This window comes from Gorilla gorilla, chromosome 1 (genome assembly GCF_029281585.2).
Source record: "Gorilla gorilla gorilla isolate KB3781 chromosome 1, NHGRI_mGorGor1-v2.1_pri, whole genome shotgun sequence".
NCBI classification, from domain to species: Eukaryota; Metazoa; Chordata; class Mammalia; order Primates; family Hominidae; genus Gorilla; species Gorilla gorilla.
Window position 1 is genome coordinate 105,922,352 of NC_073224.2, and position 26,986 is coordinate 105,949,337.

The following is a 26,986-nucleotide window of genomic DNA, read 5'->3' on the forward strand; positions in this document are numbered from 1 at the left end:
CATGACCATCATCTGCATCATCATATATTATGTATTAATTTCCTATGACTGCCATAACAAGTTACCACACCGCGTGCCTTAAAATAACAGAAATTTATTTCCTCACAGTTGTGAAGGCCGGAAATCCAAAATCAAGGTGTTAGTAAGACCATACTGGGGTACCAGAATCTCTAGGGGAGTCATTGGATTTAAGTCTCACCTAGATAATTCAGGATGAATTTATCTTGAGATTCTTAATTATATTTGCAAAGACCATTTTTCCAAATAAGCTCACATTCCAGGGGTTAGGACACAGATATATCTTTTCTGGGGCCCTCACTGAAACCTCTACATATTATTTTATAGATGAGGAAATTTGGGATGAGAGAGATAAACGAATTCACCCACAGCAAATTAGTCCCCTTCTACCAGAGAGTTCTGCCCACTTAAGAACAGCAGATTTTATAAAACTTCACACACTAAAACAATCTGGTTACATTCTTCTTATAGGACATTTGGTTTCTGCTGAGCCTACATTTGCATAACTAAAGGGATCATTCAAGTCTGCCACCTCTAGGTGAGCTTCTAGTTTCAGGTGGACCTTACCAAGCATGATGACATTATGTTACATTACATCATAAAATTATGGCCCACTGTCTCATCCTAAGGACCTTAGGCACTGAAGAATTAAAATCTATGGCCTTATTCTAGCCAATAAATTCAACCTTTATCTCACTTTAGTAGCCATTTCCCCGAACAGGAACAATACAAACTGGCTTGTGTTTCATCTCATTGTGGAATGCAAGAGTGAGAACGCTGAGAAACAGGGAGGTGAAATAATATAAAGTGTGTATAACAGATTTCAAATCTCTTGCTTGGGGGAGTCTACCAGGTTTTATTATACTTCAGCTCAGAGATGGTTCTGTGGTTGTGGAGCTGGCCTTGTAGGGATTCTTCACCAGCTTGGCACACCGAAAAATCATCACTATTAGGAACAGAAACAGAAGAACAACAAAGGCAATGGCAAAGCCTTTGTCCACATCAACACCACTGGACAGGCTTGAATCTTCCATGGGGACTTGCACCTCGTTACTGTTGTCCAGCTCCAGCTAATTCCTCAGGTATAGCTTCAGATTTGTCATATTCCTAGACAAAGGAGGATAAAACAGGCTTATTGGTTTGTGTGTGTATGTGTTTTCTTAATAACACTGTGAAAAACCAAAAAGGGACCAAGGGTTGAAAAAATATCAGTAAGATTTACTTAAGAAGCAGTTACAAAACTGATAAAGTTAATATAGATGACTGACAAGATACACACATGCACACAAGTATAAAATATCTGAAGAATTATTCCAAGGCAGAACGTGAGCAAATGTATATAACCTAGAAATCAGGTGGGCCTGCCTTGTCCCCAAAGATCCAGGTAAAACTGTCTTAAACATCTGAATTCTGTGTTAAGTCAAAATCCTCCTCTAAGATTACTTCAAATTCCAAGAGTACTTATTGTACCTAGTTGTTGTATAACTCACTGGCTATGAACATGAAATTGTTTTATTTTTTCTGATCACTACATTTAATTGTGCTGTCATTCTCACATCTTCATGAAAAATCAGGTATATCCCAGAAGTGATCAATTTCAATTATTAAAACTTACAGGCCGGGCATGGTGGCTCACGCCTGTAATCCCAGCACTTTGTGAGGACAAGGCAGGTAGATCACCAGAGGTCAGGAGTTCGAGAACAGCCTGGACAACATGGTGAAACCCCGTCTCTACTAAAAATACAAAAATTAACCAGGCGTGGTGGCGGGCACCTGTAATCCCAGCTACTCGGGAGGCTGAGGCAGAATTGCTTGAACTCAGGAAGCGGAGGTTGCAGTAAGCCAAGACCGAGTCATTGCACTCCAGCCTGCGCAACAGAGCGAGACCCCACCTCAAAAAAAAAAAAAAAAAATTTACATAAGGAAAACAGGAAAAAAAAACCCAAAACCTTACTCCATCAAGAAAATTCTGAAAAAGAAAAACAAAGTAAGAGGACTCATACTTCCCAATTTCAAAAACTCACTAAAAGCTACAGTAATCAAAACTATGGTACTGGTACAAAGGTAGACATACAAATCAATGGAATAGAATTGAGAGTCCAGGGCCAGGCACGGTGGCTCACGCCTGTAATCCCAGCACTTTGGGAGGCCGAGGCAGGCGGATCACTTGAGGTCAGGAGTTCAACACCAGCCTGGCCAACATAATGAAACCCTGTCTCGACCAAAAAAAAAAAATACAAAAATTATGGCCAGGCACGATGGCTCATGCCTGTAAGCCCAGCATTTTGGGAGGCCGAGGCAGGCAGATTACGAGGTCAGGAGATTGAGACCATCCTGGCTAACACGGTAAAACCCCGTCTCTACTAAAAATACAAAAAATTAGCTGGGCGTGGTGGTGGGCACCTGTAGTACCAGCTACTCCGGAGGCTGAGGCAGGAGAATGGTATGAACCCAGGTGGCAGAGCTTGCGGTGAGCCGAGATCACGCCACTGCACTCCAGCCTGGGTGACAGAGCGAAACTCTGTCTCAAAAAATAAAAAAAAATACAAAAATTAGCCAGGCACGGTGATGCATGCCTGTAGCCCCAGCTACTTGGGAGGCTGAGGCAGGAGAATCACTTGAAACCAGGAGGCAAAGTTGCAGTGAGCCGAGAGCATGCTACTGCACTCGAGCCTGGGCGACAGAGCGAGACTCTGTCTCAAAAAAAAAAAAAAAAAAATTGAGAGTCCAGAAATAAACCCATGTATCTATGACCAAGTAATTTTTAACTAGGGTACCAAGAAAATTCAGTGAGGAAAGAAAACAAATGGTGCTGGGACAACTGGATAGCCACATGCAAAAGAATTAAGTTAGACCCTTATTTTGAAATGAACCCAATAGTCCCATAGTTTTTTTTGTTTCAACAGAAATTGACCCTTCTTGCTGGGCGTGGTGGCTCATGCCTATAATACCAGCATTTTGGGAGGCCGAGGAGGGCGGATCACCTGAGGTCAGGAGTTTGAGACCAGCCTGGCCAACATGGCGAAACCCCATGTCTACTAAAAATATAAAAATTAGCTGGGTGTGGTAGCACACACCTGTAATCCCAGCTACTCAGGAGATTGAGGCAGGAAAATTGCTTGAACTTGGGAGGCAGAGGTTGCAGTGAGCTGAGATCATGCCACTGCACTCCAGCCTGGGTGACAGATGGAGACCTGTCTCAAAAAAAAAAAAAAAAAAAGAAAAAAAAAATAATAAAAAGAAATTGACCTTCTGGTCTTAAAGCTTAAAACTTACATTTGTTTTATGTTGAGTTCCTTCTTCAGGAAAGGGCCACCAGGCCTCTCAAAAAAAGTATCAAGGAACTGAAACTCAATCAGATCATCCCATCCTGACAATGAAGTGCAAGACCCCTCATTGGTCACAAGTGCTTTCTTGGCCTCCTGAGTTCCTGTTTTCCTACACGTTGTTACATTTCTTCCTTGCTATATAAACCTCTAATTTTAGTTGGTCAGGGAGATGGATTTGTGACTGAGTTCCGGTTTCCTCTGCTTCAGCACCTGAGTAAAGCCTTCTTCTTTGGCAATACCTGTCATCTCAGTGGCAGGTATTGCTCATGTTTCTGTGTGGTGAGCAGCAGGACCTAGACCGAACTCCTGGTGTTTTGGTAACAATTTCACACCACATACAAAGATAAACTTAAAATGGATCAAAGACCTAAATGTAAGGATTCTTAGATATGACAGCAAAATCACGAGCAACAAAAAAGAGAGAAACTGGACTTCATCAAAATTTAAAACTTTTTTCTTTGAGACAGGGTCTCACTTTGTCACCCAGGCTGGAGTGCTATGGTGCCGTCTGGGGTCACTGCAGCCTCGACCTCCCAGGCTAAATTGATCCTCCCATCTCAACCTTCCAAGTAGCTGGGACTACAGGTGCACGTCATCATGCCCGGCTAATTGTTTTTTGTTTGTTTGTTTTGGTAGAGATGGAGTTTCACCATGTTGCCCAGGCTGGTCTCAAACTCCTGGGCTCAAGAGATCTGCCCTCCTTAGCCTCCCAAAGTGTTAGGATGGTATGAGCTACTGTGCCTGGTCAACACTTTTGGTCTGTCGCCCAGGCTGGAGGGCAACGGCGTGATCTCGGCTCACTGCAACCTCCGCCTCCCAGGTTCAAGCGATTCTCCTGCCTCACCCTCCCGAGTAGCTGGGATTATAGGCGCTCCCACCATGCCCGGCTACTTTTTGTATTTTTAGTAGAGTCGGGTTTCACCATGTTGGCCAGGCTGGTCTCGAACTCCTGACCTCAGGTGATCTGCCCGCCTTGGCCTCCCAAAGTGCTGGGATTACAGGCGTGACCCACTGCGCCCAGCCAAATTTTGTACTTTAAGAAGATTATTATCAAGAAAATGGGCTGGGCACGGTGGCTTATGCCTGACCAGCACTTTGGGAGGATGAGGTGGGAGGATCACTTGAGGTCAGGAGTTTGAGACCAGCCTGGGTAGTAAGGAGATACCTTGTTTCTTAATTTTTTTTTTTTTTTTTTTTAATTAGCTAGGTGTGTGGCATGTGTGTGTGGTCCTAGCTACTGGAGAGGCTGAGGCAGAAGGATCCTTTGAGCCCAGGAGTTCAGGGTTATAGTGAGCTATGATCGCACCACTGTACTCCAGCCTGGGTGACGGAGAGAGACCTGATAACCAAAGTTACAACGAAACAATGAAAAGACAAACAACTCAATTAAAAATTAGGCAAAGGATATGAATAGAAATGTCTTTTTCTGCATAAGGAAGATATGCAAATGGCCAATAAACACATTTTTTAAATGGTCAACATAATTAGTCATCAGGGAAATGGAAATCAAAACTTTGAGATACCACTTCACACCCACTAGGATGACTAGAATCAAGTCAGATTAAGTGTTGACAAAGGTATAAAGTAATTGAAACCCTCACTGACGGTTGGTGGGAATGTAAAGTGGCGAAGTTACTTTGGAAAACAGTCTGGAAGTTCCTAAAATTATGAAACGTAAGAGTTACTGGCCAGGTATGGTGGCTCACGCCTATAATCCCAGCACTTTGGGCAGCCAAGGTGGGTGGAGGATCACTTTAGCCCAGGAGTTCAAGACCAGCCTGGGCAACATGGCAAACCTTCCTCTCTATAGAAAATACAAAAATTAGTTGGATGTGATGGCGCACACCTGTAATCCCAGCTACTTGGGGGGCAGAGGCGGGAGGATCACCTGAGCCTGGGAGGCTGCAGTGAGCTTTGATCATGCCACTATACTCCAGCCTGAGTGACAGAGTGAGAAACTGTCTAAAAAAAAAAAAAAAAGCTGGCCGGGCACGGTGGCTCATGCCTGTAATCCCAGCACTTTGGGAGGCCAAGGCGGGTGGATCACAAGGTTAGGAGATCAAGACCATCCTGGCTAACACGGTGAAACCCCATCTCTACTAAAAATACAAAAAATTAGCCGGGCATGGTGGCAGGCGCCTGTAGTCCCAGCTACTTGGGAGGCTGAGGCAGGAGAATGGCGTGAACCCGGGAGGTGGAGCTTGCGGTGAGCCAAGATTGTGCCACTGCACTCCAGCCTGGGTGAGAGTGCGAGACTCCGTCTCAAAAAAAAAAAAAAAAAGCCACCATATGACCCAGCAATTCCACTCCTATGGCTGTCCCCAGGAGAAATGAAAACATGTGACCACACAAAAACTTATACAAGAATGTTTGTAGCAGCATTATTCATCATAGCCAAAAGGTAGAAACAACTCAAACATCCATCAACTTATAAATGGATAAGCAAAGTGTGGTGTGTCTACACAATAGACTATTATTGGCCGTAAAAAGGAAGTACATACTACTTGGATGAAACTTAAAGCATTAAGCTGAGTGAAAGAAACAAGTCACAAACGCCCCCAGCATATTATATAATTCCATTCACATGTAAGTCTAGAATAGAGAAATCTATAGAGACAGATTAGTGGTTGCTTAGAGCTGGAGGTGGGGGATGAGGGGGTGAAAGTTAAATGATACAGGTTTTCTTTTGGAGGTGATAAAAATGTTCTACAACTGTGGTAATGGTTAAACATTTCTGTGAATGTGCTAAAAACCATTCAATTGTACATTTGAAATGGTTGAATTGTATGTGAATTATATCTTAATAAAGCTGGTTTTTGTAAAACCTTAGTTCAGTTTTAAATTCCTAATCTTATAGAGGATTTAGAGTTCTATAGCTCTTCTCCCTTTTCAGGCTTCTTCTTCTTCTGCATTGTATAGGATCAGGAAGAAAGGAAGGGGAAAATGTGAAGTGTTTCTCTATTTAATGAATCAGCTGTGGCCAACTGTGAGTAGGTGACCTGGTCTTACTCTGGTTAGATCTGGTGGTTTCAGAGTGAAGGATGTTTATAGTTTTTTGAGTAGCGTTTCTCTTCATTCTGGACTTTTCTGTCATTGAAGACCCCTTCAAATGGTGCTGTTTATCCTCTATTCTCCCAACCTAAACTCACGTTGGATACCACATGGCTTGGTACAGTGGTCTCCTGGCACCTCCCACTGCTCCTGCTCCTTCGGAGACACCTGAAGTCCTTCAAGGGGAGTGGCCAGACTGTGATGGGTTGGGGGGATTGGCCACATTTTCTTCCTAGGCATACTCCACCAAGGTACCTATAAACCCTGCCAGCACAGATTATTCCAGTGGGCCTTCCACTTTCAGAACTCTGTAGCCAAGAAATTGACATGATTTTTTATGTTTGCACAGGTTAAAAACTCACACCATGCTTTACTCCAACCTGACCAGAGTGGTTTGGCAGGTTCTACAGTTTAAAGCATCTATCTAGGGAATGAAATGCTGTTAGTCTCTCCTTGCTGGTGTCACCAATTGTACCAATGTCTCTCTTGGCATGCCCTCATCTTTGGCTTTGGGAGGAAGGGGAAGTACTTTTATCTTTGCTTCTCATCACAAATTTTGTACATCCCATAATGCCAATAATGAGAATTCCCAGTTGCCCCCCCAGTTCATTCTTTTTTTTTGTTGTTGTTGTTGTTTTTGAGATAGGGTCTCACTCTGTCACCCAGGCTGGAGTGCAGTGGCATGGTCATAGCTCAATGCAGCCTCAACCTCCTGGGCTCAAGTGATCCTCCTGCCTCAGCCTCCTGGATAGCTGTGACTACAGGTGCCCACCACCATACTTGGCTGATTTTTAAGTTTTTTGTAGAGACGAGGCCTTACTATGATGCCCAGGCTAGTTTCAAACTCCTGGGCTCAAGCAACCCTCTGCCCACCTCAGCTTCCCAAAGTGCTGGGATTACAGGCATGAGCCACCACACCCAGCCCCAGTTCATCCTTCTTTTTTTTTTGAGATGGAGTCTCGCTCTGTCGCCCAGCCTGGAGTGCAGTGGTGTGATCTCAGCTCACTACAAGCTCTGCCTCCCGGGTTCACGCCATTCTCCTGCCTCAGCCTCCCGAGCAGCTGGGACTACAGGTGCCTGCCACCACACCCGGCTAATTTTTTGTATTTTTAGTAAAGATGGGGTTTCACCGTGTTAGCCAGGATGGTCTCGATCTCCTGACCTTGTGATCTGCCCGTCTCGGCCTCCCAAAGTGCTGGGATTACAGGCGTGAGCCACTGCGCCCGGCCTCATTCTTTATATATACTGTGGTGGGACAAGGGGTGGGAGTTGGTGGAGATACGATTGGCTAAGCCATCTTCTCATGAGATTTGGAAGAGGTTCTGGCTCCAATTGTTGCAGCTTTCTTTAGATTATAAGTAGTATTGTGCCTTCAATAAGACTTGACCACAGTTCTGGGGCAACAGGGTAAGTTGCACTCATATCTTTTACACTGGGTTTTCATGCCACCCCCTGGACTCCTCCCAGACGTGCAGATGGAATGGGCAGATAAGGCCGGGTGCCACGGCTCACGCCTATAATCCCAGCACTTTGGGAGGCCGAGGTTGGGGGGATCACCTGAGGTCAGGAGTTCGAGACCAGCCTGGCCAACATGGTGAAATCCCATCTCTACTAAAAATACAAAAACTAGCTGGGCATGGTGGCGTATGCCTGTAGTCCCAGCTGCTTGGGAGGCTGATGCAGGAGAATGACTTGAATCCAGGAGGTAGAAGTTGCAGTGAGCCAAAATTACACCATTGCACTCCAGCCTGGGTAACAGAATGAGACTCGGCCTAAAAAAAAAAAAAAAAAAAAAAAAGAATTGGCAGATTTTGCAAGTTCCTCATGAAGGGTGATTTGTGTGTGTGTGTGTGTGTGTGTGTGTGTGTGTGTGTGTGGTTTTCTTTTTAATTATCTTAAGTCTCATGATCACACATAATTTTAAAATTTGTGTATATCTCCTCTACTTTAATCCTTTTAAGTTGGCAAAAGCATCATTCCCAATCACAAATACATAGCAGTTCTACAGTTTTATGTTTCTGAATGGCTGTTTAAAGACTATCCTAAATTATAACTTAGTTTGACAAGCATTCAAGAGTGAAGTTTAACTTGCTACTATTTTAAAAGCATGTGACCTTATAGATCATCTATAAAATTGAGAAATGTTAAATAATCTTTGATATTACACATAAAACACACTAAAATGTCTTCCAATAAGTAAAAGGAACCATTTTAAATACAGAGAATTCTAATTAGATTGGAATAGTTAAGGCCAAAAATATAAAGTAGACATTACTACCTTATTTATCTTCAACCCTTGCCTTTATGGACACAAAACACAGGTGAATCTTGCTTGGTTCTGAGACAGTGAAGGAATTTCTCCAGTATTTAAATATATTCACATAACCAGTTATATAAATCTAAATATAAAACCAATCTCCAGTAAGTTTGAAGATGGTACTCACCATCTTTGTGAAAAGTTTAACATTACTAACAAAGTCTAATCATATCTTTAGAAGGGGTAAACAGTGATAGCATTTACTGAATTGGAATTACTATTAAAATTCAAAAACTGAACATATTCATTTAACCACAAGCCAGTCTTAGTTTTAAATCAGGACTGTCTGACAAAATATTCTGTCAGTCATTCATGATCTGAATTCTGGTGTATAAACTCTATTAAAGTATGGTACACATAAAAAATTCATGAGACATTTGTTTTGTAATAAATAAGGCAGTGGCCAATTATTACTCATTAGTAGCTTTTTTGAGATAAGCTGTCAAGTCGGCCTTTTCTGCCTTCTTTTTAATGCCGGCAAAGATCATTTTTGTTCCAGGGATGTACTTCTTGGGATTTTCCAAATACTCCATCAGCGTATCCTCTCCCCAGATGATGCCTTTGTTCTCATTGGCATCTGTGTAAGAGAATCCAACAGCCTGACCTGTCTTCTGCCTGAAGAGACCATGGAGATTAGGCCCAGTCTTGTGCTTGCCTCCCTTTTCCACGGTGTGACACCGGGCACACTTCTGAACAAAAATCTTCTTGCCTTTCTCAACATCACCCATATTTCTTTTTTTCATCACTGGTGCAACGTAGGTTACCACTCTGAAGCCGGACATCCCACTCTCTCCATAAAGGAAATTTTTTTTTTTTTTTGAGACGGAGTTTCACACTGTCGCTCAGGCTGGAGTGCAAAAATGGCGCAATCTCTGCTCACTGCAACCTCTGCCTCCCAGGTTCAAGCGATTCTCCTGCCTCAGCCTCCTGAGCAGCTGGGATTACAGGCGCCCACCACCATTCCAGCAAATTTTTTGTATTTTTAGTAGAGACGGGGTGTCACTATGTTGGCCAGGCTGGTCTTCAACTGCTGACCTCCTGATCCACCTGCCTCAGCCTCCCAAAGTGCTGGGATTACAGGCGTGAGCCACCATGTCTGGCCAGAAGGGTGATTTTTATTTTTAATTTAATTTTATTTTTTCATCTCATACTGGTATCTTTTAATTTAAAAAAAGTTAAAAATCAAAGAGAATGTCTGGCCAGGGCTAGGTTAAGACAGACAGGAACACTTCAGAATCCAAGGCAGGGAAAGGCTGTTGGCCTCTCTTAAGAGGACTGCAGGGGTGGGAAGCGGGAGGGACAAATCATGCACAAAAGTACTTATAAAATTATATACGCAACCCCCACCCCTCAATAAAAAGAGAAGAAAAAGCCCCATCACTTAACAGAAGGGTGATTTTTAATAAAATATGTTGTTGTTACAGAATGATCAGATTTTCAAAACAAAACATAGGGATTGGCAGAACAGACGCATCAGGTTATTAAAAGGAGACCATTTCTGTTTCGATTACAGCTGTGCTATAAATTTAGGCCAAAATAAAACAATAGATAGCAGGAGCCCTATGTTCCAAAGAGGGATCTGATAACCAGGCATTGCAGAGCAAGTAGCTAGACAATTTTTGAAATATTTAGTTCAGTATTCACCTTGAGGGGATAAAAAGGGTTGAGAGTAAAGAGGCAATAGGTTTTCTTGGGGAAAGTTGCTGGAATGTTGGTATTTTCCCTCTGTACTCTGTAGGAGAAAGGTGTGCAGAGGGAAAATACCAAAGGTGACTACTTTCCCTTCAAGCTTGATATATGTCCCCTGCAGTTTATGGGACATAGTGGTCTGCTTTTTTGTCATTTTGTCTTGTTTATATTCCACTTTTAGAGTTTTTGCCCCTACTATTATTGCATTTATTTTATTTGAGTATGTGAAATATTAACATAGTTACCAGAACTATACAAAAATTACACTCAAAGAAGTATCACCCCTCCCCGACCATTCTTTCCATTCCATTTCACCCACATCTCATCCTTTCCACCCCATTCCTACCTACCTCCTACAGGTGATGAATCTCATTCATTTCCGTCGGCCAGGCTGGAATGCAGTGGCACGATTTTGGTTTACTGCAGCCTCTGTCTCCCGGGCTCAAGCAGTTCTCCTGCCTTAGCCTCCCAAGTAGCTGAGATTACAGGTGTGTACCACCATGCCCAGCAAATTTTTTTTTTTTTTTTTTTTTTGAGGCAGTCTCTCTCTGTTGCCCAGGCTTGAGTGCAGTGGCCCAATCTCAGTTCACTGCAAGCTCCGCCTCCCGGGTTCATGCCATTCTCCTGCTTCAGCCTCCCGAGTAGCTGGGACTACAGGCACCCACCACCACGCCTGGCTAATGTTTTTTAAAAATATTTTTAGTAGAGGCGGGGTTTCACTGTGTTATCCAGGATGGTCTCAATACCCTGACCTTGTGATCTGCCTGCCTCTGCCTCCCAAAGTGCTGGGATTACAAGCGTGAGCCACCACGCCCAGCCAAATTTTTGTATTTTTAGTAGAGACGGAGTTTCACCATGTTGGCCAGGCTAATCTTGAACTCCTGATCTCAGGTAATCCGCCTGCCTCGGCCTCCCAAAGTGCTGGGATTACAGGAGTGAGCCACTGTGCTCAGCCTCTAGCATTATTTATTAAAAAGACTATTATTTCCCCATTGAATTTTTTTTTTTTTTAAGATGGAATCTTACTCTGTCGCCCAGGCTGGAGTGCTGGAGTGCAGTAGCACAATCTTGGCTCACTGCAAGCTCCACCTCCCAGGTTCACGCCATTCTCCTGCCTCAGCCTCCCAAGGAGCTGGGACTACAGGTGCCCGCCACCATGCCCACCTAATTTTTTTTTGTATTTTAAGTAGACACACGGTTTCACTGTTAGCCAGGATGGTCTTGATCTCCTGACCTCATGATCTGCCCGCCTCGGCCTCCCAAAGTGCTGGGGATTACAGGCATGAGCCACTGCTCCCAGCCCCATTGAATGTTTTTGACACCGTGGTTGAAAATTGCTTGGTCACAGATACATTTCTAGACTCTGAATTCTATTCTGTTTATCTGTATATCTAACCTTACACCAATATCATACTGTCTTGATTACTGTAGCTTTGTAGTGTTTTGAAATCATGACATGTGAGCACCCCACCTTTCTTCATTTTCAAGAGTGTTTGGTTATTCAGAGTCCCCGAGTTTCCATATGAATTTCAGAATCGGCTTGTCAGTTTTTATAAACAAATCAGATGGGATTCTGATACAGATTGTGTGTCTTATATCTATAGAGCAATTTGGAGAGTACTGGCATCTTAACAATGTTAAGTCTTCTGATCCGTGAACATGGTGTATCTTTCCATTTGCTTAGGTCTTTTCAATTTCTTTCAACAATGTTTTGTAGCTTCCAAAGAATACATTTTGCATTGCTTTTCTTAAATGTATTCCTATTTTATTCTTTTGCTATCTTAAGTGGGATTGTTTTCATTCTTTCTGTTTGTGTTTTTCTGAGACAGGGTCTCACTCTGTCACCCAGGCTGGAGTGCAGTGTCATGATCATGGCTCACTGCAGCCTCAACCTCCTGGGCTCAAGGGATCCTCCTGCCTCAGCCTCCGAAGGAGCTGGGACTACAGGTGCATGCCACCATGTGCAGCTAATTTATTTTTATGTAGAGACAAGATCTCACCATTTTGCCCAAGCTGGTCTCGAACTCCTGGACTTAAGTGATCCTCTCACTTTGGATTACAGGCATGAGCCACCCTGCCCAGCCTCGTTTTCTTTACAGTTATATATTTTATGTAAATGGTCTGTTCATGTATTTTATCTCTTTTTCTATTGAATGTGTGGTCTCCTCCCGATTTTTAAATATTGTTTATACACTAGGGATATTACCCCTTCATATATAATATATATTGCAAGTATTTCCTCACTATTCGTCACGGTTTTTTTTTTGTTTTTTGAGAAAGTCTTGCTCTGTGGCCTAGGCTGGAATGCAGTGGAGCAATCTCAGCTGACTGTAACCTCCACCTCCCGAGTTCAAGTGATTCTCCAGCCTCAGCTTCCCAAGTAGCTCAGATTACAGGTGCCTACCATTGTGTCGGGAATTGGTTCCTTCCAGTGAGTTCTTGGTCTCACTGACTTCAAGACTGAAGCTGCAGACCCTCACGGTGAGTGTTACAGTTCTTAAACATGGTGTGTCCAAAGTTTGTTCCTTCCAGTGTTCAGATGTGTCTGGAGTTTGTTCCTTCCAGTGGGTTTGTGGTCTTGCTTGACTTTAGGAGTGAAGCCACAGACCTTCGCAGTGAGTGTTACAGCTCTTAAAGGTGGCAGTCCGGAGTTGTTCGTTCCTCTCGGTGGGTTCGTGGTCTCACTGACTTCAGGAGTGAAGCTGCAGACCTTCACGGTCAGTGTTACAACTCATAAAGGTAGTGCAGACCCAAAGACTGAGCAGCAGGAAGATTTATTGAGAAGAGCAAAAGAACACAGCCTCCACACAATGGAAGGGGACCAGAACGGGTTGCTGCTACTGACTCCGGAGGCCAGCTTTTATTCGCTTATTTGGCCCTGCCCGTGTCCTGCTGATTGGTCCATTTTACAGATCACTGATTGGTCCATTTTACAGAGTGCTGATTGGTCCGTTTTTACAGAGTGCTGATTGGTGCGTTTACAGATCTTTAGCTAGACAGCGCTGATTGGTGTGTTTACAATCCTTTAGCTAGACAGAAAAGTTCTCCAAGTCCCCACTCCACCCAGGAAGTCCAGATAGCTTCATGTCTCACTATCACACCTGGCTGGTGTTTTGTATTTTTAGTAGAGACAGGTTTCATCATGTTGGTCAGGCTGGTCTCAAACTCCTGACCTCAAGTAATCTGCCCACCTTGGCCTCCCAAAGTGTTGGGATTACAGGCATGAGCCACTACATCAGGCCGTGTTTTGTTTTTGTTTGTGGTGCATATTTTTGTCATGCAAAACATTTTTATTTAACATAATGAAATTTATTTTTGTCTTTTATTACCTCTGAATTTTGAGTCATTATTAGAAAAATTTTCTCCACATTCAGTCTATAGAATGCACCCATGTTCTTTTTTTACTATTTGTATGGTTTCATTCTTTTCCATTTAGATCCCTGATGTATTTGGAATTTTTAAATTTTTAAATTTTTAAAAATACAGATAGAGTCTCACTGTGTTACCCAGGCTGGAGTATAGTGGTGCAATTATGCCTCACTGCAGCCTTGAATTCCTGGGCACAAGTGATCCTCTTGCTTCAGCTTCCCAAGTAGCTAGGACTATAGGCATATGCCAATATGCCTGGCTAAAATTTTTTAAAAAGATTTGTAGAGATGGGGGTCTTGCTATGTTACCCAGGCTGAAGTTCTGGCCTCAAGTGATCCTCTCACCTAGTCCTCCCAAGGCACTGGGATTACAGGCGTGAGCCACCATGCTTGGACTTTTTGGAGTTTATTTTTATTTATTTATTTATTTATTTATTTATTTATTTATTTGAGACGGAGTCTTGCTCTGTCGCCCAGGCTGGAGTGCAGTGGCGTGATCTCAGCTCACTGCAAGCTCTACTTCCCGGGTTCATGCCATTCTCCTGCCTCAGCCCCCCAAGTAGCTGGGACAACAGGCGCCTGCCATCACGCCCAGCTAATTTTTTTTTTTTTGTATTTTTAGTAGAGACAGGGTTTCACTGTGTTACCCAGGATGGTCTCGGTCTCCTGACCTCGTGATCCGCCCGCCTGGGCTTCCCAGAGTGTTGGGATTACAGGCGTGAGCCACCGTGCCTGGGCCCCCCCGCCCTGCCTTTCTTTCTTTCTTTCTTTCTTTTTTTTTTTTGAGACAGAGTCTTGCTCTGTGGCCAGGCTGAAGTGCAGTGGCGCGATCTCAGCTCACTGCAACCTCTGCCTCCTGGGTTCGAGCAATTCTTCTGCCTCAGTCTCCTGAGTAGCTGGGACTACAGGTGGGCACCACCACGCCCAGCTAATTTTTGTATTATTAGTAGAGATGGGGTTTTGCCATGTTGGCCAGGATGGTCTCCATCTCTTGACCTTGTGATCCGCCTGCCTTGACCTCCCAACGTGCTGGGATTACAAGCTTGAGCCACCACGCCCGGCCAGTAAGGGGGATTTTTTAAATCTTGAGGGCCAGATATGGACTCCACAGATAGGGTCCAGTCTGAGGTCATATAAAAGAAGATTCCACCCAAGAGGGCTTCCTCTTAGGTGGAATTCAACTTAGGATGAAGTTACTTTAACAGAATGTGGCTAGAGGTAAATATATTAGACTCAGCATTGTAAAGACCAATCGGAAGAAGGAGATTGACTCTGAGGTATCTGCAGATAAATAACCTTAATGGGGGAATTTCTGAGAAACCTATAAAAAGCACATCATGAGAGAAAGTGCCCTGAACATCATCCTAGAAAGACAAAAAAAAAAAAAAAAAAACCCACATCTATAGTGCTAGCTTCTTGGGAGGATTGCTTGAGCCCAGGAGTTTGAGGCTAGCCTGGGCAACAAAGCAAGACCACGTCTCTTAAATAGAAAAAAGCCAATAGATTTGTTTTGAAAAGTGGTTTAATGGGTGTTTTGGTTACACACAAGCAAAGCTAAAATCTTGTTTGGTAAAGAGTTAATTGGGATGATGCAGAGCTAAACTGTTCTGTGAAACAATATCATGAGTTGTGGTCATTATGGTACAGAGTTGTACCTTGCCAGAGAATTGCAAGGAAGTTGTCCTAAGACCTAGGATGAGAGAAAAGTGGTCCAGAGTTCCTCCCAATGGCTAAAAAGTATGGAAATATTGGTAAATATCTGTACCACCCTTTGGGTGTATATATATATTATTTATAGATATATCACATTGTTTATGTATCTTGTCCTTTCTATAGTGCTCTTTCAGAACAAGGTCATATGCATTTTTGCATTCAAAATTGCAGTGATTTCTCACTCCCTGTATCTATTAATATCCTTTTGGAGGCTGGCCTGTGGTGGCTCATGCCTGTAATCCCAGCACTTGGGAGTCTGAGGCAGGTGGATCGCTTGAGCTTGGAGTTTGAGACCAGCCTAGGCAACATGGAGAAACCCCATTTCTACAAACCATACAAAAGTTAGCCGGTGTGGTGGCTTATGCCTAAAGACCCAGCTACTTGGGAGGCTGATGCTGGAGAATCACTTGAGCCTGGGAAGTAGAGATTGCAGTGAGCCAATATTGTGCCACTGCACTCCAGCCTGGGCGACAGTGAGACCCTGTTCCAAAAAAAAAAAAAAAAAATTCTTTTGGGCCTATTTCCAAAATATTTCTCACATAAATTTTCTTCTCTGTTTCTTTCCAGCCACCTCTGTACTCCAGGCCATCAAATGCCAGACTCCTGTAAATACACTCTGATTTCCTGAAAACACCCTTATTCCCCTCCAAACCACAAAGTGATCTTTAATAAATGCAAATTGATCAGTCATCTGATCAAAATCTGTTTTCAGCTTCCCACTGTCTTAATGGGGCTCCAAGGCTCTTGACAATTTATTCTAACCTTATTTCTTACCTCTCTGTCCCTTGTACTTTCTAACCTGGCAATAGTAGGCTTCTCACAGTTCCATGAATTTTGCATGCCCCTCTCTTCCCCTTTGCCTTCAAGCCTTTTCCTTTAACATTCTCTTTGTGTTATTCTCTTCCCTCTATATTCAACTTCTAGGCTTTGCTTAAATATAAATTTTCTAGGGAGATCTTTCAGTAATATTCACTATAATTTATTATATTACTTTAGTCTGTACTGGCTGATAAAATTGTAATCCTTTATGAGAGTAGGAATCATATAGAATTTGTTTATCCTAAAAGTCTGGGATATATTAGATGTTCAATAAATATTTGTTCAGTGAATGAATGTAGCCCTATATGTTTCTAAAGTGGGTCTGTAAAACTTTGTTGAATGAATGAATGACTTTGAGATATGGTGTTGGCACTGAATTAAGACAGGAGGAGACTACTGGTGATCTAAAAGGAAATAGTGTTATAGTAGTAAGGAAGGAATCCAGATTTTAGTGGATAAAGCAGCAAAGGGCAGTGAGGAAATAAAGACACTAAGATTTTAAATCATTTATGAGAAGTTCAACTAGGAAAGAAAGAAGAGAAGTAGAATAGCAGCTGAAAGCCTATTTGCAGAATTAAGTGAGGGATTTCTTTTCATAGGCAGAACAGAAAGGTATCAGGTAGGATGCTTTTGGTTGCGAGTGACAGAAAAGCCCACTCACATGAGACTTAAAAATAAAATGGAATTTATTGACTCATATGGCCAAGAAGTCCAGAGTGAGACTACCTTTAGCTATGGCTGAATCCAGTGATTCAAAGTATCAGGGTTCTGCCTTTATGTGTCTATGGCTTTTCTTAACCCTGCCTTTCGTCTATGTTGATTTAATCCCCAGTTTGGCTTCCCTTACGGTATCAAGAATGGCTCCAGCAAATTCAAACCTCACATATTCCCCCTACCTATCATCTCTCCTGCTCCTTTCCAGAGGAAAAAAGAACACATTCTTGTTTGCAAGCAACAGGAACGGATTCTCCGTTAAACAGAAAATATATTTATTGTAAAGAGGTCAGATAGCTCTCAGAAAGAGAACTAGTCTTATAAACAGACAGAAATCAAGAGAAGCCAGCCATCAGGAATCATAGCCAGGGAGAGCACAGGAAAAGTCTGGTTAGGGCAATGCTGGCATTAGACATTGCCACCACCGGACACTGCTGTTGCCGAGCACTGCTGCTACAGTCATTGGATACTGCTGCCTCTGGCATGGCTGAATTATAAATTGTGTCATCTTTGTGTCACTCAATATTCTAGTCTCTGGCTAGAGCATCTGACTGGTCAAGGCTGAGTCATGCACTAACACCTTGGCTGCCAGAGGGTGGAAGAGGGAATATTTGATTTCTCTAGGCCTCCGCAGTGGGAATTGTTTCTGACAGATTCATGTAAAGAAAGATTTCTTCATGGCCGGGTGCAGTGGCTCACGCCTGTAATCATCCCAACACTTTGGGAGGTCGAGGCAGGTGGATCACTTGAGGTCAGGAGTTCAAGACCAGCCTAGTCAACATAGTGAAAGCCCATCTCTACTAAAAATACAAAAATTAGCTGGGCGTAGTGGTGCGCACCTATAATTCCAGATACTTGGGATGCTGTGGTAGGAAGATCACTTGAACCTGAGAGGTGGAGGTTGCAGTGAGCTGAGATCGCGTCTCTGCACTCCAGCCTGGGCAACAGAAAGAGACTTCGTCACACAAAATTAAAAAAAGAAAAAAAAAGAAAAAAAAGATTTCCCCAAACAGGAAGGGTAGTTGGATGTTGGGCAGACAAAAAATGACAAACATCCATTCTTTGGTCTTGGCCCCAATCTAGCTATAGTCTATTTTTTAAAAATTTACCTAAAATTTAAAGACATGGAAAGCCTGAAAATAAAAGGGATAGAAAAAGGCATATTTGGTAAAGACTAGCCAAAATAAAATTTTATATCTATAAAATTTTATAGCTATATTAATATCAGACAAAATTTCTAAATACAAAAAGCATCATATATATATATATGTATTATATATTTTTTTTGGTGGGGACGGAGTCTCACTGTGTCACCCAGGCTGGGGTGCAGTGGCGCGATCTCGGCTCACTACAACCTCCTCCTGGTTCAAGCAATTCTCCTGTGTCAGCCTCCTGAGTAGCTGAGACTACAGGCATGCGCCACCACATCCAGCTAATTTTTTATTTTTAGTAGAGGTGGGGTTTCACCATGTTGGCCAGGCTGGTCTCAAACTCCTGACCTCAGGTGATCCACCCGCCTCAGTCTCCCAAAATGCTGGGATTACAGGCATGAACCACTGTGCCTGGCCACAAAAAGCATTATTAAGGATAGAGAGGATTAATTAATAATGATCAAGGGTTCAATTCAGTAGGAAGATATAACAATTCTAAATTATATGTACCTACATGGGTACACTGAAAGTCCAGACTTTACCACATTGATATGTGCATGTGAGAAATCTGCACTTGTACCTGCTAAATAAAATAAATAAATAAATATATTATATGCATCTAATAAAACAGTCTTAAATAAGAAAGCAATAGAACTCTAGAGAGAAATAGATATAAACCACCATTATGGTAGATAGAACACACATTCTTCTCAAGTATTAATAGGTTGACTAGGCAAAAATCAGTGAAGATATAGAATATTTGAATAATACAATTAACAAGCTTGATTTATTGAACATCTATAAAATCTTGTGCCCTATAATTAGCAAATTCATATTTTTCCATTGTAGTCTTTAATCCCATTTGAGTTGGGCTTTTCGGTCATGTGTAACTAAGAATCCTACTTCTGTTTTAAATAACTAGAAAGTTTCTATTCCCTGCAAATAAATCCTGATTGACACAAATACCAAGCTGAGTTTTTCCCAGAAATGCAAGGGTAGTTTACATGAGAAAACCTGTAAGTGACATTTAATATATAGATTAAATGAAAAAATTACCTCAATGATTACAGAAAAAGCATTTGATAAAACTTAATACTAGCCAAGACAGGAGGATTGCCTGAGTCCAGGAGTTCGAGACCAGCCTGAGCAACATAGTGAGACCCCCCCCATCTCTGGTTAAAAAAAAGAAAAAAAAGATACTAATATAAAACACCTATGTTAATATTCTTAGCAAAATAGGGATAGAAAGGAGCTCCTTTAACCCATTTATGCCTGAGGGTACAATTTTTTGAATTTTTGCAATCAGACCTTGGTGATGACCTTGAGCAGTAGGACATAAATAACTCCCACATGCTTAGGGTTCCAATAATGGAACACTAGGCATAAGTGGGGGTATTCATAAAAAATGTATAGGCTGGGTATGGTGGCTCATACCTGTAATCCCAGCATTTTGGGAGGCTGAGGCAGCAGGATTGCTTGAGGCTAGGAGTTTGAGACCAGCCGGGGCAACATAGTGAGACCCGTCTCTCTAAAAAAATTTAAAAATTAGCCAGGCAAGATGGTGCATGTCTGTACTTCCAGCTACTCAGGAGGCTGAAGTGGGATGATCACTTGAAGCCCGGAGGTCAAGGCCATAGTGAACCATGATAGCATCACTGTCTTCCAGCCTGGGTGACAGAGTGACAGCCTGTCCAAACAACAACAAAAAAAACTATAGCAAACCTACTACTTAATGGGCAACAGTTGAAAGATTTTCCTTTTAAAATCAGGAACCAGACAAAAATGTTCACTATATTAACTTTTATGTAACATAATTCTGGAAGTCCTAGCCAGTGCAGTAAGATAAGATGAAAAAAAAAATGGATTGAAAAAGAAGAAAACAAAAGTTTACTATTCACAGACGTCATTGCCCGCAGATGAGTCTAAAGAAAAATATGAGATAATTAGAGCTTAGCAAGGTGGCTGGATAAGATACATAAGTCAATTATATTTCTAAATACCAGCAACACACAAGAAAATGTAATTTTTAAAAAAGCATCATTTACAATGGCATTAAAAATACGTAAGATATTTAAAAATAAGTTTAACAAAAGTTGACTAGGACCAGTTTGGAAACAATTACCAAACTTTACTGATAGTCGTTAAAGAACACTTAAGTAAATGAAGGGATATACTATGTTTGTGGATTCAGCATAGTAGTTAGTTCTCCCCAGATTGATCTATGGATACAATGCAACTCCACCAAAATCCCATCAGGATTTTTTGAGAAAACTGACAAATCAATTTTCTTAAACGTATGAAGGAACTCAAAGGCTCAAGGATAGAGAAGATAGAAGCCAGGCATGGTGGCTCACGCCTGTAGTCCTAGCACTTTGGGAGGTTGAGGCTGACAGATCTCCTGAGGTCAGGAGTTCAAGACCAGCCTGAGCAACATGGTAAAACCCCATCTCTACAAAAACTACAAAAATTAGCTGGGCCTGGTGGTGGGCACCTGTAGTCCCAGCTACTTGGGAGGCTGCGGTGGGAGGATCTCTTAAGCCAGGGAGGTTCAGGCTGCAGTGAGCCGAGTTCATTTCATACCACTGCAATCCAGGCTGGATGATAAAGCGAGGCCCTGTCTCAATTAAAAAAAAAAAAAAAAAAAAGAAGAAGAAGAAGAAGACATTCTGAAGAAAAAGAATAGGGTAGAGAGATTTTCCTTATCAGCAATCAAGGTTTATTATAAAGCTATGGGGTTTATGACAACGGGGTAGGTATGCGGGCATAGATACCCCTAGAGAGCCCAGAGGCAAATCACACATTTACAGAAACTTGAATTATAACACAGTGGGTATTGCTGGTCACAGGAAAAGCATGAACTATTCAATAAGATACTGGAAAATAGGATATTTATTTTAAAAATTGCATTTAGTTATATGTAAAAGGAAAACTTAAAAACCTTTAGAAGAAAATATGACATATCTTTATGACTTCAGGCACATGTTTTCTCATTATTCATCATTACATTCCTCAAAAAGGACATCTTGTTTTACCCTGGCACTTGCAGATCTCACTAGACTTATTCAGCCTGAATATTTTATTAATTTTCCACCTTCTCTCAATTAGTGCATTTCAAGAGACTTCCATCTTTCTTTGATTTCCTTTCATTTATTCTCCTTATCACAAATTTCTAGTATAATTTTATACTAAGTAAACTGTCTGAATCTTATAAAGTTAAAGAGAAAAATAAAAAAATCTGTACTTCCTGAAAGCAAATAATTCCAAAGCAATTTGCTGGGTAAAGTGGGAAAGAAGCCCAAAGGGAAGAATCAAGGGAGGTTTTACTGAAGAGGCCAACACATGAATTGAATTGAGGGCTAAGAATGAGTTTATCTGGGAGCTAAAAGTGGGAAAGGGGAGAAGGAAAGAAGATATTCCAGGTAAAGATATGAAGGTTTAAGGGAGGACAATATAGTATGTTTGAGAAACAGCAATTGTTCAGTAAGCCTTTGAGATATATTTTACTGAATAGATAGGATTGGTAGCAAAGGCAGCTCACAAGGGACCTTGTGTTGCATATTAAACACTCAGGACTCAGCTTTGTAATCAGTGGGGAGCCATTGGAAAGCTCGTAAACATGAAAATTACATCATTAGATGTTTGTGTTAGAAATATCAGATAAGGCCGGGCACAGTGGCTCACGCCTGTAATCCCAGCACTTTGGGAGGCCGAGGCAGGCGGATCACGAGGTCAGGAGACGGAGACCATCCTGGCTAACACAGTGAAACCCTGTCTCTACTAAAAATATGAAAAATTAGCCGGGCGTGGTGGCGGGTGCCTGTAGTCCTAGCTACTCGGGAGGCTGAGGCAGGAGAATGGTGTGAACCCGGGAGGCGGAGGTTGTAGTGAGCTGAGATCTGCCACTGCACTCCAGCCTGGGCGACAGAGCGAGACTCCGTCTCACAAAAAAAGAAAAAAAAAAAAAGAAAAGAAATATCAGATAGGCAGGAATGTGTAGCGTACATGAGGCAAGAATTAACCTGATATTCTTCTATCAATATGAGTTTCTACAGGGCAAACATCCATTTCCTGTAGGAAATGTTTGTCAATGTGGAAACTCCAATGTCAAAAGGAACATGCTGCTTCTCTTGGGTGTAGGGTATGAACAGTACAACCTTCATCGATTAATAAACTCAGCTGGGAGTGGTATTAGTTATAGAAGTCTTTGTAGAGGTGATGGCTGAGCTCTATTTGGAACAAGAAAAGAGCACTCCAAATAAAGGAATAGTGATGGAGACAGGAAGCATTGAAGCTTTCTGGAAAATGATGCTTAATTTAATATTGCAGAACTCACAATGCATGAAAGTGAAGGGTATAAAATTTAACATTGGGCCAGGCGCGGTGGCTCTCGTCTGTAATCCCAGCACTTTGGGGTGCTGAGGCGGGTGGATCACCTGAGGTTGGGAGTTCAAGACCAGTCTAACCAACATGGAGAAACCCCGTCTCTACTAAAAATACAAAATTAGCCAGGTGTGGTGGCACATGCCTGTAATGTCAGCCACTTGGGAGGCTGAGGCAGGATAATCGCTTGAACCCGGGAGGCAGAGGTTGCAGTGAGCCAAGAACGTGCCATTGCACTCCAGCGTGTGCAACAAGAGCAAAATTCCATCTCAATAAATAAATAAATAAATAAATAAAATCTCACATTGGAAGGAAACTTTAAAGGTCATCTTGTACCACCTTCTAATCATTCCTGTAAAGCCCCTGCTTGAGCTCCTTGTGTGACAGGGGCTGGGCACTGACTATCTCCTGGCTGTCTATCTATTTCAGAAGGTTCTGGAAGGCAGTAATTTTTTACCTTGAGCCAAATCTGTCTTCTTAGTACAGCTTCACTTTTTACTTAGGACTGTATAAGGCAACACATATCTTTTCCATACACAAGAGTTTCAGTAATTTAAAAATAGCTATTAAGTACGTTTGATTGGTTTCTCAGAGGATGTGGTCTACCACTCTACCCTTTTTCTACTGAAGATTTTCTAGTGTGTCTATATTCCTTTTAAAATGTGGTGCCCGATACAGAATACAAGATGCATGCAAACTCAAGATTATTCATCTAGATACTATACTTCTGTTGCTTAAGACAGGACCATACTGAACCTTGAAAGTCAGGGCAAGGACTTTGAATTTTGTTCTTTCAGGTATCGGGAAGCAATGGAAGGTTTTGAGCAGATAAACATTTTGGGAGCAGGGGCCATATCTTACTGTGTATCCCATTGATTCTAACTAGAATGTAAGCTCTAGGTGTCTGTCCCATTCATAGCATGGATTCAGTGCCTGGGGAGGGCTGGCATATTTTATGTATTTAATACGTCTACATGAATGAATTAATATGAATCTCTATTGGTGTCTGGCACATAGTGCGTACAACAGTTCATACTTGTTGAATTCAGGAGGTAAATGATCAAAGCCATACTTCAGGAAGATAACTGGCAAGAGTGCATAAAAAGTATTGGAGCTAACACACACTATAGGGTGAAAACAACAAGAGGAGTTTTAGCAGTCTCAACAAGGGGAAACAAGGGCTAGGATAACACAGTGAGTAACAGAAAGGAAAGAATGGATGTGAGATTGTGAAAGAGAATTTGTGACCACCTAGAAATTAAATGGACATGTAGTGGGAAGAAGAAGGAAGTGATAAAGAAAACTCTTGGGCTTAAATTTGGAAAGCTGAAAGAAAAATGATGCCATTCATAGAATTATTTATTTTAGGAGTTGCTTTTTCTTTTTTTGAGACAGAGTCTTGCTGTGTCGCCCAGGCTGGAGGGCAGTGGTGCAATCTCGGCTCACTGCAAGCTCTGTCTCCCGGGTTCACGCCATTCTCCTGCCTCAGCCTCCCGAGTAGCTGGGACTACAGGTGCCCGCTGCCACGCCCGGCTAAGTTTTTGTATTTTTTAGTAGAGACGGGGTCTCATCCTGTTAGCCAGGATGGTCTCGATCTCCTGACCTCGTGATCCGCCCACTTCGGCTTCCCAGAGTGCTGGGATTACAGGCGTGAGCCACTGCACCCAGAGGAGTGGCAGATATTTTAAGGTACTAGGATGAAATCAGTCTGAGGTAGGCTGAATTTAAATGCACTGATACAATATGCTCAGGAGGCTAAAATGTGGGACTGGAATTCAGAAGTAGAGTGAGATGGGCTAGGCACGGTGATTCATTCCTATAATCCCAGCCCTTTGAGAGGCTGAGGCGGGTGGATTACTTGAGCCCAGGAATTCGAGACCAGTCTGGGCAACATAGCAAGACCCCATCTCTACAAAAAAACAAAAACAAATTAGCCTGGCGTGGTGGCACGCACCTATAGTCCCTCCCAGCTACTCAGGAGGCTGATGTGAGAGGATCGATTGAGCCCAGGAGGTCAAGGATGCAGTGAGCCATGATCGCACCACTGCACTCCAGCCTGGGTGACAAAGCAAGCCCCTGTCTCAATAAATAAATAAATAAATAATAAAATACATTCTTATTAGAAAGAAAAATGCTGTTTTGTTTCTAAGTATGCCATGTATATTTTTTACTCATTTTCATATGCAGTGATCCAGATTTTGTATGGCCTAAAGTTTATACAACATGGGGGTCTCTCTTTAAGGAAAGAATAAAAGATTTAAAATACAAAATTAGGGCCAGGAGCAGTGGCTCACCCCTGTAATCCCAACACTTTGGGAGGCCAAGGTTTGGGGGGGGGGGGATCACCTTCGGTCAGGAGTTCGAGACCAGCCTGGCCAACATGGTGAAACCCTGTCTCTACTAAAAAGTACAAAAAATTAGCCAGGCATGGTGGTGCACGCCTGTAGTCCCAGCTACTCGGGAGGCTGAGGCAGGAGAATTGCTTGAACCTGGGAGGCAGAGGTTGTATTGAGCCAAGATCGCACCACTGCACTCCAGCCTAGGCGACAGAGCGAGACTGTCTCAAAAAAAAAAAAAAAAAAAATTAGGTAAAATGTTTTCAAAATGGGGGGAAAAGTCACAACAAATTTACTTCTTATGCAAAATAGGTTTTCTTGAGAAATACACTTTCAAAAATGGTAGAGCTAAAATCTGTTTTCCAAAGGGAATACCTGTCCTAGAATTTTTTTTAAGTGGCTTTTAAGGTTCATGTTTTGTTTGAGATGAGTAGCAGCACTTCTTGGGATTATAGTAGGAGAAAGGAGGTGTGGTGTGAAGCTATTGGTTTATGTTAAATTTGGACCTACTAAAGTAAGAATCAGAATAATGGCATTTACAAATCCTTGGCAACATCAATTCCACTTTCAGTTCCAGAAAGATCCATTACCTTTTCCTTTCTCTGTGTTCCTTTTCCAGATCACTTCATTCTTCCCACCTGCAATGCCCTGCCATTCTTCAAGAAGACCAAAATACTAAAAAGACCCAGTTTTTCTCTCCTGGCCATAAGTTTAGTGCAAAGAGAGAGATGATGGTGAAGAAACACAATAATGCAGCTTTTTTAACTATAATCCTTAAAATCAAAGACACTCTCTGGCTAATAGGACTAATCAGAGGTCCCCCCAACTTTCCTCAAAAAGAGACTATGCTCAAGACATCCCTTCTCAGATGAAAGTTTAACTTTTCATAAAAAGCTCTAACGAAAAAGTTCTTGGGCTGAGACAGACGGGTTGCTTGAGACCAGGAGTTTGAGTTCAGTCTGGGCAACATAGCAAGATCCTGCCTCTAAAAATAATAATAATAATAATAAAGCTCTTTACTTCCTTCAGTCATTTCCCCACGATTTCCCAAGTTCATAGCAAGGTGCTATTAAACTCAGAAGAATTCTTGGAATTTCTCCCAGTGAAAACTCCACTAGGAAGGCAATGTGGGTAGTTACCTGCCTTCTGAGAGCGGATATCCAAGGCTACATTCACTTGTTGCCAGGGCAGTCTCCTCCTACTCAAGTACATCTCTTGGCAGCCTCTGTTTTTATCAACCTCTTCCCACAAAAGGAGAGTGGTTGGTAGCTCTCTCCCTTCCCCACTCCCACGCTGAACTCAGAAGCTTCATGAATAGTTCAATTGAAACAGGATCAAGTTTCAGACACTCCCATACTGAGAAAATGATCCCACTAGATTAAATTTGAGCCTAGATCAGTGGAGGAATATTTCCACAACTCTGCCAGGGCTAGGACAGCCACCATTAAAAGCTCAGGTAAAAATTTCTTTCTTTTCTTTTTTTTTTTTTGAGATGGTGTCTCACTCTGTTGCCCAGGCTGGAGTGCAGTGGTGCAATCTTGGCTCACTGCAACCTCTGCCTCCCGGGTTCAAGAGATCTTCTGCCTCAGCCTCCAAGTAGCTGGGACTACAGGTGCATGCCACCATGCCCAGCTAATTTTTGTATTTTTAGTAGAGATGGGGTTTCACCATATTGGCCAGGCTGGTCTCAAACTCCTGACCTTGTGTTCCGCCCCTCTCGGCCTCCCAAAGTGCTGGGATTACAGGCGTGAGCCACTACGCCCCGCCTCAGGTAAAAACTTCTAAGTAGGATCACATGAGTGGTAGAGGATGGATTGGTAGCCAACTTTTTGGTCTATGCAACAGGTCTCTGAATTACAGCATCTCCCAGGGACTTGCTAGAAATGCAAGCTCTGGACCCTTATCCTGGTCCTAATGAATAAGAAATTTTGGGGGTGTTGGCCTGTGTGTATGTGTGTGTGTGTGTGTATGTGTATTTAAGAGATGGGGTCTATGTTGCCCAGGCTGGAGTGCAGTGGCTATTCATAGGTGAATCACAGTGCACTACAGCCTCAAACTCCTGGGCTCAAGTGATCCTCCTGCCTCAGCCTCCCCAGTAGCC

At 42.4% G+C, this 26,986-nt stretch overlaps 2 protein-coding genes across 2 annotated transcripts; both read right to left on the bottom strand.

Moving 5' to 3' along the window:
- Positions 1 to 74: 74 nt before the first annotated feature.
- On the bottom strand, positions 75 to 26,206 carry CTXND2 (cortexin domain containing 2). The gene is made up of 2 exons (XM_055358937.2): positions 26,029 to 26,206; positions 75 to 1,125 (listed from the first exon to the last, which is right to left on the bottom strand). Exon 2 carries the CDS (start codon positions 1,050 to 1,052, stop codon positions 885 to 887), a length of 168 nt encoding a protein of 55 aa, XP_055214912.1. The 5' UTR covers positions 1,053 to 1,125; positions 26,029 to 26,206; the 3' UTR covers positions 75 to 884.
- Positions 9,126 to 9,443, bottom strand: LOC109025909 (cytochrome c). Its single transcript, XM_019021882.1, has one exon. The coding sequence runs from the start codon at positions 9,441 to 9,443 to the stop codon at positions 9,126 to 9,128; it is 318 nt and encodes a 105-aa protein (XP_018877427.1).
- Positions 26,207 to 26,986: the final 780 nt, after the last annotated feature.

What these genes read in the sequence shown, in the direction of transcription:
- CTXND2 (XM_055358937.2), bottom strand. Translation starts at nt 1,052, where the DNA reads ATGGAAGATTCAAGCCTGTCCAGTGGTGTTGATGTGGACAAAGGCTTT.
- LOC109025909 (XM_019021882.1), bottom strand. Translation starts at nt 9,443, where the DNA reads ATGGGTGATGTTGAGAAAGGCAAGAAGATTTTTGTTCAGAAGTGTGCC.